We start from the raw sequence: 13,357 nt of genomic DNA, 5'->3' as shown, positions 1-13,357 counted from the left end.
CTGGTTGGTACCTTGCATGGCTTCCGCCGCAATCAGTGTATGAATGTGTGTGAATCGGTGAATGTAATGCACAATCTATGTAAAGCGCCATGGATAAAGGCGCTATATAAATGCACCATTTACCATTTTACCATTTAGAATAGGAATGCTATTTTTTTTTTCAAAGACGTCCACAGACATCTTGGGCTATGCACGTGTGGTAATACCCAAGACGTCCACAGACGTCTTGGGCACAAAATGTGTTAAGTGGTACTAAACACCAAATATAAAAGTTATTTTCAGTCTGTCCTATTGAGAAACAAATGTTCTCTCCAGTTTTCCTAGTGACATTATCTTTGGCGGAAAGATTTACATATATTTTTAACGTACCGTATAATATTATAATAGGTGTTATACTGTAATTCATGCGTGCCATGGATGGAAAAAGTTATTTACAGGGGTGACCCGAGCCAAAACGGTTTGAGAACCACACAGCACCAGAGGCGGATGGTATCCTACAAATGGTCTCCTAAGGAGGGCGACAGCAGATGTCTCGAGCGTGCCATGGTTACTGGTGCTAAGATCCCACGAGAGTGTGTTGCCGGGACAGAGAAAGGTCGATAATAACTTTAACCCATTCTGGGTGGGAACCCCTTTTTGGTGTTTTAAGCATTATGTCATGCTTTAGCTGTTGAAAAATAGCAGATCTACAAGCTCGTAGTGCGCCACTCGGTGGCGCGCTATGAGCTTGTAGATCTGCTATTTTTGAAAAGTTGTGAAAATGTGGTGCAAATCTTTGAATATATATATTTCAGAGCGAACATTTTTAACTAAAATATTTGCTTCTAGGGGGTCCCGGGAACAACATATTTTGAGATGGGGGTCTGTGGCCCAATACAGATAATTCTGGGGGTCCTTGACATGGAAAAGGTTGAGCACAACTGACATAGAAACATGGCTTTTTCAGAGAACTATTAGGATTTAGAAGCCTTTTTTTAAATCGACATCAGTCCAAAATGGGTTAACTCCTGATTTGTCTCTCTGGAAACAGCCATTTTAGTGTGAAGATCTTGAGAAGGTTGTGTGGCTTAGTTGTGACTAGAGATGTGTCCCGAATCCGATCACGTTTTTTGCTCCCGATCCGATCATTTAGTATCTGCTGATACCGATTTTTCCCGATCCGATATTTATATTTGTATGGAACACTTATGCCATATCACAATAGTACAATATCCAGTCTACTATCATGATATGAATATAATATTTGATACTAGGGATGTCCCGATTTTTTGCTCCCCTTCCGATTCCGATCATTTGAAAATTACGTGATCAGATCGGGACAACCCTACTTGTGACGATCAGGTTCCCAATATCTAGTTCACTGACCATACTTACTTACTTATCCTCTTCATCCCGGTTGGGGCATAAGGCCGCAATCATACACTGCCACTGGATCCTGTCTTGTGCTTTGGCCTGTGACCATGTAGAACTGAGCTTGTAGATCTGTTCGCTGCCTTTTTACACAGCTAAGGGGCTTTATTTTGTAATTTGAGTGCCCCTACTTCACGCAAAAAGTAGTCCTGTAAAAAGGTTTCTGTTTCTTGAGTGCTGCTTCCGGTCTCCAAAAAAAAGGCTTCTGGCCACCTAACCTACTAATTCTCGCAGATGCAGAAACCCCATTTAGACCTGCGGTTGATTCTACAAAATGTCTTCTAAATACTGACAGTTTTCTGAAAAAACCTAGGTTTCTATGTCAGTTGTTCTCAAACTATTTCATGCCCAGGACCCTAAAAAAATATATGTAATTGGACGCGGACCCCATCTCAAAAATATGTTGTTTCAGGGACCTCCCAGGAGCAAATATTTGAATAAAAAATGTTTAGCTATTGAAAAATAGCAGATCTACAAGCTCATAGCGCGGCACCGAGTGCCACGCTACGAGCTTGTAGGTCTGCTATTTTTGAAGAATCGTGAAAATCTTCGAATATATATTCTTTCAGATTAATTTTTGAACTCAAATCTTTGCTTCTGGGGGGGTCCCTGGAACAACATATTTTCAGATGGGGGTAGAATCTAACCTGACTCCGCCAGATGGGGCAGCAGAGAGTACACTGGGTTCCCCCCTCCTGCTCCCATCTGGGAACTCTCAGGCAGACTTGATGCTCCGGCCACAAAACGGCCTGGCCAATCAGCGGCAGCTAGAAGCGGGATCAAGGCATTACACAGTGCTTACCCATCTGGCGGAGTCAGGTTAGGTAGAATCGACCTCGGGTCTAAATGGGTTAAAGATCTATCCCCAGTTTGTACTGAGGGGATAGATGTGGCATTTGATCCTCAGTCACAAGTCACCCACCATGGGTCTATATGTAGCACCACCAACCATGGGTCTATATGTAGCACCCTCCACTGACACGTTGACACTGTTCTAATTGCTGTGTAGCAGGTGCTGCTGGGGTGTGATTTGTCAGCAACTCGAGCGTTACACACCAGAGTGCCCAGAGAGGGGAAAACACCAAGACAAGGGAATTGAGGGAATTGAACTAGAATGATGTCGGTCCTCACTATATACTCTCTAACTGGATACTTCCTACATCCTACCAGACATTGGCCTTGTGGTTATAGTGCCCACCCTGAAACTGGGAGGTCGGTGGTTCGATCCCCGGCCGGGTCATATACCAAAAGACTGTAAAAATGGGACCCAATGCCTCCCTGCTTGGCACTCAGCATCAATGGGTTGGATTGGGGGTCAAATCTACTAATCAAGTGATTCCCGAGCGTGGCATGGCTGCGGCTCACCGCTCCTTGGCTGCGGCTCACCGCTCCTTGGCTGCGGCTCACCGCTCCTTGGCTGCGGCTCACCGCTCCTTGGCTGCGGCTCACCGCTCCTTGGCTGCGGCTCACCGCTCCTTGGCTGCGGCTCACCGCTCCTTGGCTGCGGCTCACCGCTCCTTGGCTGCGGCTCACCGCTCCTTGGCTGCAGCTCACCGCTCCTTGGCTGCAGCTCACCCGCTCCTTGGCTGCAGCTCACCGCTCCTTGGCTGCGGCTCACTGCTCCAAGAGATGGGTCAAATGCGGAGAACAAATTTCACTGCGGTAACGTGTGTGACAAATCGTATGACTTTGACTTAGCAAGAACGAGAGAGAAGGCACTTTTAGACAAATTAGCGCAGATATATCCCTAAGCTCCTCCACTAGAGAGGAGACTTTATCGCGTCCCCGTTTTTTACTACCCACTTTCGCACCAGTGAGGGGCGGGGGGGCAAGGTGACGGCCCTAGTTACAGTTAGATGAGTCGTGAAAACTCCTGCATCTGATCATCCATTTATTCCATTAGATTAGACAATTTCTTATGATTTTATCCAGAATGAAAACATTCTCTGAGGTAAATGAGTTATAATGTTTTAGTTATTTCAAATATGCTACTGGCTGTATTCTTCTTGGAAAAATACAAAAAGATACTCCTATGGAAAGGCTATATTATTTTACTTATATTGACCGATTTAGTAGGCTTTAGTATAGCCTATGTAAGGTTTAACCTCGTCAGATAATCCCCACATGGCGTAAATTTACGAGAAATTCAAAGTTTCAACACCACAGTAGGCTAGTAGTAGTTGTGAATTAGCAAACTGGACATTTGGACTGAATGTTTCCTTTATCCTCCGTTGTGCTTCACGTTCCACACAGCCTCTGCCTTGACTTCTGTTCTGTGTGCTGACTGCTGCGGGCCCGGTGTGGGCTAGCCCCTCCCACCCCTCACTGGTGCCAAAGTGGGTAGTAAAAACAGGGGACGCTACTAGTAGAGACAACATGTAGTCCAGGAAGTAAGTGAGCCCGGCCAGTGTCCGACACTGCGAAAATCTAAAATATCTAAATCCACATATTACACACACAAAGACCCCAGGAAAGTGTTCTAAATCTTCTAAACGTCATTATCATATATATTTTTGCAACAAGGGTGAGGTGTTCCCCTTTAATGCGCCCTTTAATGTCTTCAGTCCTTTAACCCTGAACAAAGCCTGGCATTATTGTGCCCATCATTAATTCCATCACTCGTCCCACTGGTTGGCATGGGCATGTGGGCAGCATTGGTCTGAGCAGGTCATACAAGAAGACAGTCGGACAGACAGACAAGTCACAGAACACAGACAGACAGACAGACAGACAGACAGGTCACACAACACAGACAGACAGACAGACAGACAGGTCACACAACACAGACAGACAGACAGAAAGACAGACAGACAAGTCACAGACAGACAGATGGGGCTCAGTCAGAAAGCTGGCATGTGTCTCTGTGGTGGGATCTGAATGGCTGATTCGCTCCACTTCAATGCTCTGAACAACTGTTTGAATGTCACTACATGACTACAGTATGACGTGGTTCGTCTTTTAAAACCCATTCTGGGCGGGAACCCCTTTTTGGTGTTTTAAGCATTATGTTATAGTTTAGCTATTGAAAAATAGCAGATCTACAAGCTACGAGCTCGTAGGTCTGCTATTTTTGAAAAGTCGTGAAAATGTGGCGCAAATCTTTGAATATATATATATATATATAAGGATCCTTATATTCTTTCAGAGCCAGTTTTTAACTCAAATCTTTGCTTCTGGGGGTGGGTCCCTGAAACAACATATTTTCAGATGGGGGGTCGGCGGCCAATTACATATAATCTTGACATGAAAATGTTTGAGAGCCACGTTTTTCAGAAAACTGTCATGATATAGAAAAGATTTGTAGAATCGTTCCCAGGTCAAAATGGGTTAAGACACAGTGAGCATGAAAACCATTAGTGTTTTAAAGCATACTAGTAAGTACAACAAAAAAGTGACTAAAACTAAATGAAATGTTAGTCAAAAGACTGACTAAAACCACATCAAAATGTGCTGTCTCATTGCCCAATGCTGCATGTGGCCCCAGTTAATTTCTCTCTCTGTACAGAGCTGTACAACACCTCTGCTGAATCGCTGCCCTATAAGCTGTCATGGAGGTTTTTAAATAACCTTGCCTGAGACACACACGCATAACCAGCTTTTTGTTCTTCTTCCATTCCATGACTCATAAATTACGATGATTTATTGCAGGTTTTCTTCCTATTGAGGCACAGATTGCTGCCTGTGTGCCTCCGCGTCTTTTTTGTGTGAGCGCTCGAGTCGTGCGTGTGTGTCGACATGTCAATCATCACACGTCAGTCAGGCGAGAGGAAATTACCATAAATATTATTCTCTTCAAATTAATATGAAGGTTCTGAGTGTGTGTCATGTCAGGGAAAGAAGTGTGGGTGGGGGTGTGCGTAATTTTACGCTCAAGAGTTAAATTAAAGTTAACACCATGGACGCCAAAAAGGCCTCGCAACCCGTCAGATGACGGGTTAAGATTTAACCCCCGGAGGACGCCAAACCCGTCAGATGGCGTGTAGTAAGGGTTATATCAGTGCCATGCAGCCGAAGCTCAACACTAACCTTCCATGCTGCCCAGGCTGCTCGACAGGGTAACAAGACAACTCACCCCTTTTCTGTTTTCCTCCCGGAATTTTCCCCAGTGAGGGGTGGGAGAGGCTGGACAGCAGACGGCTGGACTTTGAATTTATCTAACTATAAACTTTCACGACAGCAGACAGCCTAAGTACAAATATAATTTATGAAAAGCTACTACAGTGAAGTCTGTTCACAGAAGTTGTTGTAGGCTATGTGGGGATTATCTGACGAGGTACCATTTGAGTGGGAAAAATCTTACATATACTAAATAATACTAAATTGTTTATAGGGTCAATATAAGTAAAATAATATAGCCTTTCCACAGGAGTATCTTTTTATATTTGTCCAAAAAGAATACAAACAGCCAATAGCATATTACAAAGTTATCCCCCTCACTGGGGAAAATTCCGGGAGGAAAAACGGGCAAGCACCGGGGTGAGTTGTCTTGTATTCCTAGACAGCGCCTACGTTCTTCTCATCGTGAGGAACAATGCGCGCCTCCCATAAGGATCCACTCATTGTCGTTTCTTTGTTGCTTGTTTTCTCCGAAAAATGCTCCAAAGTTGTTGTTTTAGTCCAAACCGCCCGGCGTTCAGATGTAAACAGTGATTTCTGATCGCATCGCGCCAGCCATGTTACCGCTTGTTGTGAAACCTAACACATGTCGGCTTCCGCTCGAAAACGTTTTTGCCCCTCTACTCGTTGTATTGGGCTGTATTGACGGTAATAGAATGGCGCCTATATAGGTATAGCTGTATATATATATATATATATATAGCTGGCTGCGGTCATTTCAAATGAACAGCAGGTGGTGCTGAAAGTGTTAAACATCTGAAATACTTGTCTACACAAGGATAACTGTTATTTTGATCAGTGTTTGCCTGTTATCTCTCCTAATGATACCACATCAATACAGCATGGAATTGTGGACAAACTCTCATCCAATGATAACAAAACTATTGTTTAGTCTTGGATCTGAGAGGCTAAAACTCTGGGGCTCAAATGCAGAATAAATAATGGAGCTTGATAGGAAAAGGGTTGGAAACCTCTGTTGTAGAACAGGGGTTCTCAACCCGTGGGTCGCGACCCCTCGGGGGGTCGCCAAATTATTTTGGGGGGTCCCCAAAATATTTTCAAAAAAAATAAATAATAATAATAATTTAATTTTCACGATTTTTCAAAAATAGCAGACCTACAAGCTCGTAGCGCGCCACTCGGTGGCGCGCTATGAGCTTGTAGATCTGCTATTTTTCAATAGCTAAATTATAACAATGCTTAAAACACCAAAAGGGGTTCCCGCCCAAAATGGTTTAAGGTTATTGTAGCAGTCAATTTATATTGGGGGTCGGGAGGGGGCGGGGCGGGGGTCCCGAGACATTGCCAAAGCATTTCCGGGGGTCCCCGGACAAAAACGTTGAGAAACCTCTGTTGTAGAACACTGTGTTTCTCAAAGTGGGGTTTTTTTGGGGGGGGGGGATTTCCAGAAGTCTCCAGCAGAAGTACTTAACAAGTTAACATAGCATTACAATCATTTAGTCGGCTGTTCCGTCATTTAAGAACCAGTGTTCTAAGCATTCCATCATGGTGGTGATGAGTGGCTTGTTCACCCCATTGTGTCGGCTAGAATGGTGCACTTTAAATGTGAGAATGTGGGCTTTTCAAGCCAATCGGTGCTCTGTGAATGTGGCTTTTCAAGCCTGTGTGTGTGTGTGTGTGTGTGTGTGTGTGTGTGTGTGTGTGTGTGTGTGTGTGTGTGTGTGTGTGTGTGTGTGTGTGTGTGTGTGTGTGTGTGTGTGTGTGTGTGTGTGTGTGTGTGTGTGTGTGTGTGTGTGTGTGTGTGTGTGTGTGTGTGTGTGTGTGTGTGTGTGTTTCGTTGTTAATCCATTCTGGGCGGGAACCCCTTTTGGTGTTTTAAGCATTATGTTATACTTTAGCTACATTTTTAACTCAAATCTTTGCTTCTGGGGGGGGGGGGGTCCCTGGAACAACATATTTTCAGATTGGGGTCGGCGGCCAAATACATATAATTTTTGGGGTCCTTTACATGAAATAGTTTGAGAACCACTGGCATAGGAACAGAGGTTTTTCAGAAAACTGTCAGGATTTAGAAGGCATTTGTAGAATCAGGTCCAAATGGGTTAACGTGTATAAACCCTTGTCTCGGCAGGCTGGAGGTGCAAGCGTTACGGCCACAGGACGGGAGACAAAGAGTGTCCGTTCTTCATCAAAGGCAACCAGAAGCTGGAGCAGTTCAGAGTGGTGAGTGTTCTGGTCATCATGGAGGAACCACCTCACCACCTGTGTGGACCACGTGGTATATGGTTTTAAGTCCCTTTTTTATGGAGTAAAAAAAACAACTTTTTCTTACCCCTACTGTACATTTTAACCCATTCAGGGCGGGAACCCCTTTTGGTGTTTTAAGCATTATGTTATACTGAAAAATAGCAGATCTACAAGCTCATCGAACTTGTAGATCTGCTATTTTTGAAAAATCTTGAAAATGTGGCGCAAATTTGGAATATATATTCTTTTTGAGCAAACGTTTTTAACTCAAATATTTGCTTCTGGGGTGTCCCTGGAACAACGTATATTCTGATGGGGGTCCGCAGCCAAATACAGATAATTCTGGGGCTCCTTGACATGAACTATTGAGAACCACTGACATAGAAACATAGGGTTTTTCAGAAAACGTTCAGGATTTAGAAGACATTTTGTAGAATCTAGTGTCGGGTCTAAATTAACTTTTTTCTTTTTTTTAATCTATCCATAAATAAAAATTAAGAAGTAGTGAAAAGAGCAGATCTACAAGCTCGCAACGCGACACGAAGCAACACTTTGTTTGTGCCCTGGTGGATCTGCTATTCTCACTATAGTTTGGGTCCCGTTTGGGTCCCGGGGCAAACGTCTAATCTCTCTTTTGGGTCCCGGGGCAAACGTCTAATCTCTCTTTTGGGTCCCGGGGCAAACGTCTAATCTCTCTTTTGGGTCCCGGGGCAAACGTCTAATCTCTCTTTTGGGTCCCGGGGCAAACGTCTAATCTCTCTTTTGGGTCCCGGGGCAAACGTCTAATCTCTCTTTTGGGTCCCGGGGCAAACGTCTAATCTCTCTTTTGGGTCCCGGGGCAAACGTCTAATCTCTCTTTTGGGTCCCGGGGCAAACGTCTAATCTCTCTTTTGGGTCCCGGGGCAAACGTCTAATCTCTCTTTTGGGTCCCGGTGCAAACGTCTAATCTCTCTTTTGGGTCCCGGGGCAAACGTCTAATCTCTCTTTTGGGTCCCGGGGCAAACGTCTAATCTCTCTTTTGGGTCCCGGGGCAAACGTCTAATCTCTCTTTTGGGTCCCGGGGCAAACGTCTAATCTCTCTTTTGGGTCCCGGGGCAAACGTCTAATCTCTCTTTTGGGTCCCGGGGCAAACGTCTAATCTCTCTTTTGGGTCCCGGTGCAAACGTCTAATCTCTCTTTTGGGTCCCGGGGCAAACGTCTAATCTCTCTTTTGGGTCCCGGGGCAAACGTCTAATCTCTCTTTTGGGTCCCGGGGCAAACGTCTAATCTCTCTTTTGGGTCCCGGGGCAAACGTCTAATCTCTCTTTTGGGTCCCGGGGCAAACGTCTAATCTCTCTTTTGGGTCCCGGGGGCAAACGTCTAATCTCTCTTTTGGGTCTCGACCTGAAAAGTTTGGGAACCGCTGACGCCAGGGCTCCACCGGACGCGTTGCGTTGCGTCTGCGTCGCGTCAAAAAACGCACCGGTTCAATTTTAATGCACGCGTCGCGTCTCCGTCAACGCGGGCAGTGGAGCCACCCTTCATTGATTAAAAAGGGAACATTCCCTGACGGTGACGGAGACGCGACGCTGACGCGCCCGGTGGAGCCCGGCCGTGAGTTAAAGCTTTACTGTCTTGAACGTTTTTTCAATAAAACACACGTTCAGTTTGATAATATTATTGACTGGCTGCTGGCAAACGTTTCACACAACGCCCACTCCGTGAATTTCACCCTCTGAACTTCAAAGGCATACTGGGAGAATCTGCAGATATTTGTCACTCCCCCCCCCCCCCCCCACTCATCTCTGAACAAGCAACCAACGCAATTACTGTCTTTGATGCACTAATGAGCACAGAACACATTTGACACAACCACTTTGAATTGTGTGCAAGAATGAAGCCCTACCACACATAAAATGCACTTTTTGGCCAGAAAGGGATTTTTTTTTTCCACAGGGAAAAAAAATACTTTTAGTTACTCCAGCTCAGTGGCCTTGTGGTTAGAGTGTCCGCCCTGAGACTGGGAGGTCGGGGTTCAATCCCTAGCCGGGTCATACCAAAGACTCTAAAAATGGGACCCAGTGTCTCCCTGCTTGACACTCAGCATCAAGGGTTGGATTGGGGGTAAGTCCCTGCGACATACTAGCGTCATGTCCAGGGGGTGTACTTGTACATCAAGCTGCCTCACGCTACAGAAACAGGAGATAGGCTCCTGCCCTATGGGCCTCATGGCTCGGCAAGGCTACTTACTACTACCCTCTACCGATATTGCCAAGAGAGAACCTCATAGAAAATATTTTCAGTTAGATAGTGAGACGTTAAGACTAAAAAAATGGACTAAAACGATTTGCCTTGACTGGACTGACGTACAACAGTTTAGTCCATGATGGTGTTCATCAGTGGACTGACGTACAACAGTTTAGTCCATGATGATGTTCATCAGTGGACTGACGTACAACAGTTTAGTCCATGATGGTGTTCATCAGTGGACTGACGTACAACAGTTTAGTCCATGATGGTGTTCATCAGTGGACTGACGTACAACAGTTTAGTCCATGATGATGTTCATCAGTGACTCGACTGGACTGACGTACAACAGTTTAGTCCGTGATGATGTTCATCAGTGACTCGACTGGACTGACGTACAACAGTTTAGTCCATGATGGTGTTCATCAGTGACTCGACTGGACTGACGTACAACAGTTTAGTCCGTGATGATGTTCATCAGTGACTCGACTGGACTGACGTACAACAGTTTAGTCCATGATGGTGTTCATCAGTGGACTGACGTACAACAGTTTAGTCCATGATGATGTTCATCAGTGACTCGACTGGACTGACGTACAACAGTGTAGTCCGTGATGATGTTCATCAGTGACTCGACTGGACTGACGTACAACAGTTTAGTCCGTGATGATGTTCATCAGTGACTCGACTGGACTGACGTACAACAGTTTAGTCCATGATGATGTTCATCAGTGACTGGACTGACGTACAACAGTTTAGTCCATGATGATGTTCATCAGACTGGACTGACGTACAACAGTTTAGTCCATGATGATGTTCATCAGTGACTGGACTGACGTACAACAGTTTAGTCCATGATGATGTTCATCAGTGACTGGACTGACGTACAACAGTTTAGTCCATGATGATGTTCATCAGACTGGACTGACGTACAACAGTTTAGTCCATGATGATGTTCATCAGACTGGACTGACGTACAACAGTTTAGTCCGTGATGATGTTCATCAGTGACTCGACTGGACTGACGTACAACAGTTTAGTCCGTGATGATGTTCATCAGACTGGACTGACGTACAACAGTTTAGTCCGTGATGATGTTCATCAGTGACTCGACTGGACTGACGTACAACAGTTTAGTCCATGATGATGTTCATCAGTGACTGGACTGACGTACAACAGTTTAGTCCATGATGATGTTCATCAGTGACTGGACTGACGTACAACAGTTTAGTCCATGATGATGTTCATCAGTGACTGGACTGACGTACAACAGTTTAGTCCATGATGATGTTCATCAGTGACTGGACTGGCCTGACGTACAACAGTTTAGTCCGTGATGATGTTCATCAGTGACTGGACTGGCCTGACGTACAACAGTTTAGTCCATGATGATGTTCATCAGACTGGACTGACGTACAACAGTTTAGTCCATGATGATGTTCATCAGGACTGGACTGACGTACAACAGTTTAGTCCATGATGATGTTCATCAGGACTGGCCTGACGTACAACAGTTTAGTCCATGATGATGTTCATCAGTGACTGGCCTGACGTACAACAGTTTAGTCCATGATGATGTTCATCATCGACTGGACTGACGTACAACAGTTTAGTCCATGATGATGTTCATCAGTGACTGGCCTGACGTACAACAGTTTAGTCCATGATGATGTTCATCAGTGACTGGACTGACGTACAACAGTTTAGTCCATGATGATGTTCATCAGTGACTCGACTGGACTGACGTACAACAGTTTAGTCCATGATGATGTTCATCAGTGACTGGACTGACGTACAACAGTTTAGTCCATGATGATGTTCATCGAATGGACTGACGTACAACAGTTTAGTCCATGATGATGTTCATCGACTGGACTGACGTACAACAGTTTAGTCCATGATGATGTTCATCAGTGGACTGACGTACAACAGTTTAGTCCATGATGGTGTTCATCAGTGGACTGACGTACAACAGTTTAGTCCATGATGGTGTTCATCAGTGGACTGACGTACAACAGTTTAGTCCATGATGATGTTCATCAGTGACTCGACTGGACTGACGTACAACAGTTTAGTCCGTGATGATGTTCATCAGTGACTCGACTGGACTGACGTACAACAGTTTAGTCCATGATGGTGTTCATCAGTGACTCGACTGGACTGACGTACAACAGTTTAGTCCATGATGATGTTCATCAGTGACTCGACTGGACTGACGTACAACAGTTTAGTCCGTGATGATGTTCATCAGTGACTCGACTGGACTGACGTACAACAGTTTAGTCCGTGATGATGTTCATCAGTGACTCGACTGGACTGACGTACAACAGTTTAGTCCATGATGATGTTCATCAGTGACTCGACTGGACTGACGTACAACAGTTTAGTCCATGATGATGTTCATCGACTGGACTGACGTACAACAGTTTAGTCCATGATGATGTTCATCAGTGGACTGACGTACAACAGTTTAGTCCATGATGGTGTTCATCAGTGGACTGACGTACAACAGTTTAGTCCATGATGGTGTTCATCAGTGGACTGACGTACAACAGTTTAGTCCATGATGGTGTTCATCAGTGGACTGACGTACAACAGTTTAGTCCATGATGGTGTTCATCAGTGGACTGACGTACAACAGTTTAGTCCATGATGATGTTCATCAGTGACTCGACTGGACTGACGTACAACAGTTTAGTCCGTGATGATGTTCATCAGTGACTCGACTGGACTGACGTACAACAGTTTAGTCCATGATGGTGTTCATCAGTGACTCGACTGGACTGACGTACAACAGTTTAGTCCGTGATGATGTTCATCAGTGACTCGACTGGACTGACGTACAACAGTTTAGTCCATGATGGTGTTCATCAGTGGACTGACGTACAACAGTTTAGTCCGTGATGATGTTCATCAGTGACTCGACTGGACTGACGTACAACAGTTTAGTCCATGATGGTGTTCATCAGTGGACTGACGTACAACAGTTTAGTCCATGATGATGTTCATCAGTGACTCGACTGGACTGACGTACAACAGTGTAGTCCGTGATGATGTTCATCAGTGACTCGACTGGACTGACGTACAACAGTTTAGTCCGTGATGATGTTCATCAGTGACTCGACTGGACTGACGTACAACAGTTTAGTCCATGATGATGTTCATCAGTGACTCGACTGGACTGACGTACAACAGTTTAGTCCATGATGATGTTCATCGACTGGACTGACGTACAACAGTTTAGTCCATGATGGTGTTCATCAGTGGACTGACGTACAACAGTTTAGTCCATGATGGTGTTCATCAGTGGACTGACGTACAACAGTTTAGTCCATGATGGTGTTCATCAGTGGACTGACGTACAACAGTTTAGTCCATGATGATGTTCATCAGTGAC

At 45.0% G+C, this 13,357-nt stretch overlaps 1 protein-coding gene across 1 annotated transcript in view; it reads left to right on the top strand.

The window, feature by feature from the left end:
* rp9 (RP9 pre-mRNA splicing factor) overlaps positions 1 to 13,357 on the top strand; it is a 46,299-nt gene that overhangs the window by 11,924 nt on the left and 21,018 nt on the right. Inside the window, exon 4 of the mRNA XM_079523449.1 lies at positions 7,619 to 7,710. Coding sequence (XP_079379575.1) covers positions 7,619 to 7,710 — 92 coding nt within the window. The remainder of the gene's footprint in view (positions 1 to 7,618; positions 7,711 to 13,357) is intronic.

Source organism: Electrona antarctica, assembly GCF_951216825.1.
Source record: "Electrona antarctica genome assembly, chromosome: 15".
NCBI lineage: Eukaryota > Metazoa > Chordata > Actinopteri > Myctophiformes > Myctophidae > Electrona > Electrona antarctica.
The sequence above is the reverse complement of the archived record's forward strand: the minus strand, read 5'-3'. Positions and strand labels throughout refer to the sequence as shown.